Source organism: Camelina sativa, chromosome 5 (assembly GCF_000633955.1).
Source record: "Camelina sativa cultivar DH55 chromosome 5, Cs, whole genome shotgun sequence".
Taxonomy (NCBI): Eukaryota; Viridiplantae; Streptophyta; class Magnoliopsida; order Brassicales; family Brassicaceae; genus Camelina; species Camelina sativa.
The window spans coordinates 33012739-33019530 of NC_025689.1; the positions used below are offsets into that span (position 1 = coordinate 33012739).

Consider the following 6792-nt stretch of genomic DNA (forward strand, 5'->3'; position numbering starts at 1 on the left):
GTGGAAAATTGCAGGGGGAGGAGTAAGTGTTGCACTTTACAACTACTTCAAAGATGCAACTAAGTACATGGTAGATTATTGTGGTTCTGTTGAAATGAGAAGGCAGATTTTGAATAGTGATGATGATGGGTTTGCCAAATTTGAGGTGGTTACTAGTCATGGAGTGTCTTACAAGGACAACAACTGCCCAATCCATGATCCTGTTGTAAGCCAATCTCCGGTTTAGCTGGTTTGTTTGTGAATTTTTGGTTTCACTCTTTTTTATTCAATATATACACAACACAAGAATTATGATGTTACAGAGTTGGTAAAAAAAAGAAGTATTATGATGTTACAGTTATTTTCCTTTTCTTCCACAAAATTTACAAAAGTAGCTAACATAAGAAAAAGTGTTGTAATTTGTTTTGTATGATAAGAAAATTCATTCTACAAAAATTTGTCAGAACTCAGAACATGAAGACAAAAAAATATCTCTCTCACTCTAACTGTTTTATTATTATTTTTTTTTTTTAAATCTCTTTTATAAGGCTTGACGAAGACAAAAAAAAAGCTTATAAAAAAATTAGATTAACCAACGTTTCCACGACAAGTTTAAGAAGGAAATGGTAAATGCGTTCAGATTTGATCTAAAGTCATATTTAATAGTGATTAAATTTTGTATTATTTTTTTAAATAGAATACTATATACAGAAATAGTTGTTTTCTTGAATTATTATATTAAAATATTTTTTAAAAATTGAACTAGTAATGTCAAACTTGCAAACCAAAAGGGATACAATAGAGAAGATATCAAACTCGGTTTTCTTGTATTAATTTTATTAATCCGACCATCTAAGATTATAATAACTAATTAGTGAGTAAAATTTGTATTAATTTATTTATTTAGAATTATATATATTAAATTTTTTTATTTTTTGAATTATTATTAAGATATTTAAGTATTAAAATTACATTAACTTGAAAAAAAATTGAACAAGTGATGCCAAACTTACGAACCAAAGACGTTGCAATAGATTGGACACCAAGCTCGGTAATTCTTCATTGTATTGCAATTTAACACCCAAATTTCTTTTATTAATCCGACCATCTAAGTTTATATATTTTATTATTAGTGAGTAAATTTTGTATTAATTTATTTTGTTTAGAATATTATATATATAGTAGTTTTTTTCCTTTTATGAAATTAATATTAAGATATTTAAGTGTTAAAATTACATTAACTTGAAAAAAGATTGAACAAGTGATGCCAAACTTATGAACCAAAGACGATGCAATAGATAGGACACCAAGCTCGGTTATTCTTCATTGTATTGCTATTTAACACTTAAATTTCTTTTATTAATCCAACAACCATCTAAGTTTATATATTTTATTATTAGTGAGTAAATTTTGTATTAATTTATTTTGTTTAGAATATTATATATATAGTAGTTTTCTTCATTTTATGAAATTAATATTAAGATATTTAAGTGTTAAAATTACATTAACTTGAGAAAAGATTGAATAAGTGATGCCAAACTTACGAACTAAAGACGATGCAATGGATTGGACACCAAGCTCGTTTATTCTTCATTGTATTGCAATTTAACACTCAAATTTCTTTTATTAATCCGACCATCTAAGTTTATATATTTTATTATTAGTGAGTAAATTTTGTATTAATTTATTTTGTGTATATATAATATATATAGTGTATATATAATATATATATATATATAGTAGTTTTCTTCCTTTTATAAATTAATATTAAGATATTTAAGTGTTAAAATTACATTAACTTGAAAAAAGATTGAACAAGTGATGCCAAACTTACGAACCAAAGATGATGCAATGAATAGGACACCAAGCTCGGTTATTCTTCATTGTATTGCAATTTAACAATCAAAATTTCTTTTATTAATCCAACCATCTAAGTTTATATATTTTATTATTAGTGAGTAAATTTTGTATTAATTTATGTTGTTTAGAGTATTATATATATAGTAGTTTTCTTCCTTTTCTGAAATTAATATTAAGATATTTAAGTGTTAAAATTACATCAACTTGAAAAAAGATTGAACGATGCCAAACTTACGAACCAAAGACGATGCAATGGATAGGACACCAAACTCGATTATTCTTCATTGTATTGTAATTTAACACTCAAATTTCTTTTATTAATCCGACCATCTAAGTTTATATATTTTATTTTTAGTGAGTAAATTTTGTATTAATTTATTTTGTTTAGAATATTATATATAGTAGTTTATTCATTTTATGAAATTAATATTAAGATATTTAAGTGTTAAAATTACATTAACTTGAAAAAAGATTGAACAAGTGATGCCAAACTTACGAACCAAAGACGATGCAATGGATAGGACACCAAGCTCGGTTATTCTTCATTGTATTGCAATTTAACACTCAAATTTCTTTTATTAATCCAACCATCTAAGTTTATATATTTTATTATTAGTGAGTAAATTTTGTATTAATTTATTTTGTTTAGAATATTATATATATAGTAGTTTTCTTCATTTTATGAAATTAATATTAAGATATTTAAGTGTTAAAATTACATTAACTTGAAAAAAGATTGAACAATTGATGCCAAACTTACGAACCAAAGACGATGCAATGGATAGGACACCAAGCTCGGTTATTCTTCATTATATTGCAATTTAACACTCAAATTTCTTTTATTAATCCGACCATCTAAGTTTTTATATTTTATTATTAGTGAGTAAATTTTGTATTAATTTATTTTGTTTAGAATATTATATATATAGTAGTTTTCTTCATTTTATGAAATTAATATTAAGATATTTAAGTGTTAAAATTACATTAACTTGAAAAAAGATTGAACAATTGATGCCAAACTTACGAACCAAAGACGATGCAATGGATAGGACACCAAGCTCGGTTATTCTTCATTATATTGCAATTTAACACTCAAATTTCTTTTATTAATCCGACCATCTAAGTTTTTCTATTTTATTATTAGTTAGTAAATTTTGTATTAATTTATTTTGTTTAGAATATTATATATATAGTAGTTTTTTTCCTTTTATGAAATTAATATTAAGATATTTAAGTGTTAAAATTACATTAACTTGAAAAAAGATTGAACAAGTGATGCCAAACTTATGAACCAAAGACGATGCAATGGATAGGACACCAAGCTCGGTTATTCTTCATTGTATTGCAATTTAACACTTAAATTTCTTTTATTAATCCAACAACCATCTAAGTTTATATATTTTATTATTAGTGAGTAAATTTTGTATTAATTTATTTTGTTTAGAATATTATATATATAGTAGTTTTCTTCATTTTATGAAATTAATATTAAGATATTTAAGTGTTAAAATTACATTAACTTGAAAAAAGATTGAACAATTGATGCCAAACTTACGAACCAAAGACGATGCAACGGATAGGACACCAAGCTCGGTTATTCTTCATTATATTGCAATTTAACACTCAAATTTCATTTATTAATCTGACCATCTAAGTTTTTCTATTTTATTATTAGTTAGTAAATTTTGTATTAATTTATTTTGTTTANCTTTTATTAATCTGACCATCTAAGTTTTTATATTTTATTATTAGTTAGTAAATTTTGTATTAATTTATTTTGTTTAGAATATTATATATATAGTAGTTTTTTCCTTTTATGAAATTAATATTAAGATATTTAAGTGTTAAAATTACATTAACTTGAGAAAAGATTGAATAAGTGATGCCAAACTTACGAACCAAAGACGATGCAATGGATAGGATACCAAGCTCGGTTATTCTTCATTATATTGCAATTTAACACTCAAATTGCTTTTATTAATCTGACCATCTAAGTTTATATATTTTATTATTAGTGAGTAAATTTTGTATTAATTTATTTTGTTTAGAATATTATATATATAGTAGTTTTCTTCATTTTATGAAATTAATATTAAGATATTTAAGTGTTAAAATTACATTAACTTGAGAAAAGATTGAATAAGTGATGCCAAACTTACGAACCAAAGACGATGCAATGGATAGGATACCAAGCTCGGTTATTCTTCATTATATTGCAATTTAACACTCAAATTGCTTTTATTAATCTGACCATCTAAGTTTATATATTTTATTATTAGTGAGTAAATTTTGTATTAATTTATTTTGTTTAGAATATTATATATATAGTAGTTTTCTTCATTTTATGAAATTAATATTAAGATATTTAAGTGTTAAAATTACATTAACTTGAAAAAAGATTGAACAATTGATGCCAAACTTACGAACCAAAGACGATGCAGCGGATAGGACACCAAGCTTGGTTAATCTTCATTATATTGCAATTTAACACTCAAATTTCTTTTATTAATCTGACCATCTAAGTTTATATATTTTATTATTAGTGAGTAAATTTTGTATTAATTTATTTTGTTTAGAATATTATATATATAGTAGTTTTCTTCATTTTATGAAATTAATATTAAGATATTTAAGTGTTAAAATTACATTAACTTGAAAAAAGATTGAACAATTGATGCCAAACTTACGAACCAAAGACGATGCAGCGGATAGGACACCAAGCTTGGTTAATCTTCATTATATTGCAATTTAACACTCAAATTTCTTTTATTAATCTGACCATCTAAGTTTATATATTTTATTATTAGTGAGTAAATTTTGTATTAATTTATTTTGTTTAGAATATTATATATATAGTAGTTTTCTTCATTTTATGAAATTAATATTAAGATATTTAAGTGTTAAAATTACATTAACTTGAAAAAAGATTGAACAATTGATGCCAAACTTACGAACCAAAGACGATGCAGCGGATAGGACACCAAGCTTGGTTAATCTTCATTATATTGCAATTTAACACTCAAATTTCTTTTATTAATCTGACCATCTAAGTTTATATATTTTATTATTAGTGAGTAAATTTTGTATTAATTTATTTTGTTTAGAATATTATATATATAGTAGTTTTCTTCATTTTATGAAATTAATATTAAGATATTTAAGTGTTAAAATTACATTAACTTGAAAAAAGATTGAACAAGTGATGCCAAACTTACAAACCAAAGACGATGCAATGGATAGGACACCAAGCTCGGTTATTCTTCACTGTATTGCAATTTAACAATCAAATTTCTTTTATTAATCTAACCATCTAAGTTTATATATAGTAGTTTTCTTCCTTTTATGAAATTAATATTAAGATATTTATGTGTTAAAATTACATTAACTTGAAAAAAGATTGAACAAGTGATGCATTTTGGTTTTTAAGTGTTAAGTGTTAAAATTACATTAAACAATAAGGGTTAACTGTTAAGTGTTAAAATTACATTAACTTGAAAAAAAATTGAACAAGTGATATCAAATTTACGAACCAAAGACGATACAATAATGGATAGGACATCAAGCTCGATTATTCTTCATTCTATTATAATTTAACACTTAAAATTCTTTTACTACCCGACTATATAAGATCATATTTTAATTAATGAATGATTTTTTGTATTTTTATTTAATTAATGAAATAATTTTGGTATTTATTTCCTTAATTATTATATAATTCTAATATTATGCATGGTGAATGTTTGTGACTTACCTGAATCAAGTAGAGCGAATGAGGAAACTCGAAGCAGTCTTTACGCGCATCCAAATCCAAATAGACCTGGAAATTTTCCATGAGATGCGTAAATAGATGTTTTGATAGTAAATTAGTAATAGTATATTACATGAAGTTTAAAAAGCATATACCAAAACTGAAAACCAAAGAAATATATATGACACGTCCTAAAAAAACAATTCTTCATCTACACATCATCATCATTATTTATTATTTCTCCTAGCCTACCGATATAACACGTCAACACATATTACATCCTATATACTCATTCATATATCAACATCAATATAAGTATATAACCTACAGACAATAAGCACACAAATCGATACAAAATACATACATAGTTCATCCTATTGACTAGAGAAATCATCAGTAGTAGTTTAGTAGAGAATTGGTGAGAGAGTCAAACGTACCTCAATCAAATTGTGGAAACAGAGGAAACAAACCCCTTCACTTCACCAGTTTATTGACTTGTATATTGCAACCTACAAAATAAAATTCCATATTGCAAATTTATAATCGATCACACGCATGATAATATATAAACGAATTTTGAAAATCTAACATATCAAAAATAAAAAATCGACAGGGGGAAAGAAAATTAGTAGAATCACTAACACCATAGATTTGTTTTAGAGAAGAGTTTGAAGATCCAGATAAAAATTAAAGATCCAACTTGAACCGGAGACCCCAGCGGAGAACGATGACGTAATTTGATCAAGGCTAGACCTTTAGGTTCTTGCACCCGATCTGAAACCATCAGAATAAACAACAAACTAAAGTCAGAAAGAATGAACATAGACCCTAAACTATAGAATGATTCAAATACTATGGAACGAACCTCTGAGCGTTGATAGACCGGACCGGAGCTTAGCATATTCACGAAACAGCCGGAAAAACGGCTTTTTCATACCCCGACAATAGTCCTGTGTTGAATTCATACATTTGACTAATAATCTGGCCTAAACATACCTTATGTTTCTATATATTTGAATTCCACACCCCAACTTCGAAACTAATACACCAAGTATAATTTATGTGCCAAAAAATACAAAAACGTGTTTCACGACTAACTCTGTTAAGCTTCCGTTTAAGCGTTCTGACGTGGATTCCACATGTGCACAGCGATCCAGACGACGTCGTTTTGGCAAAACGGAGAATGAAAAATTTTGGCCAAAACG

At 25.6% G+C, this 6792-nt stretch overlaps 1 protein-coding gene across 1 annotated transcript in view; it reads left to right on the plus strand.

The window, feature by feature from the left end:
- Window positions 1–442, plus strand: part of LOC104788316 — a 2949-nt gene extending 2507 nt beyond the window's left edge. Inside the window, exon 4 of the mRNA XM_010514064.2 lies at window positions 15–442. Within this exon, the coding sequence (XP_010512366.1) occupies window positions 15–226 (212 nt within the window). The 3' untranslated portion in view covers window positions 227–442. The remainder of the gene's footprint in view (window positions 1–14) is intronic.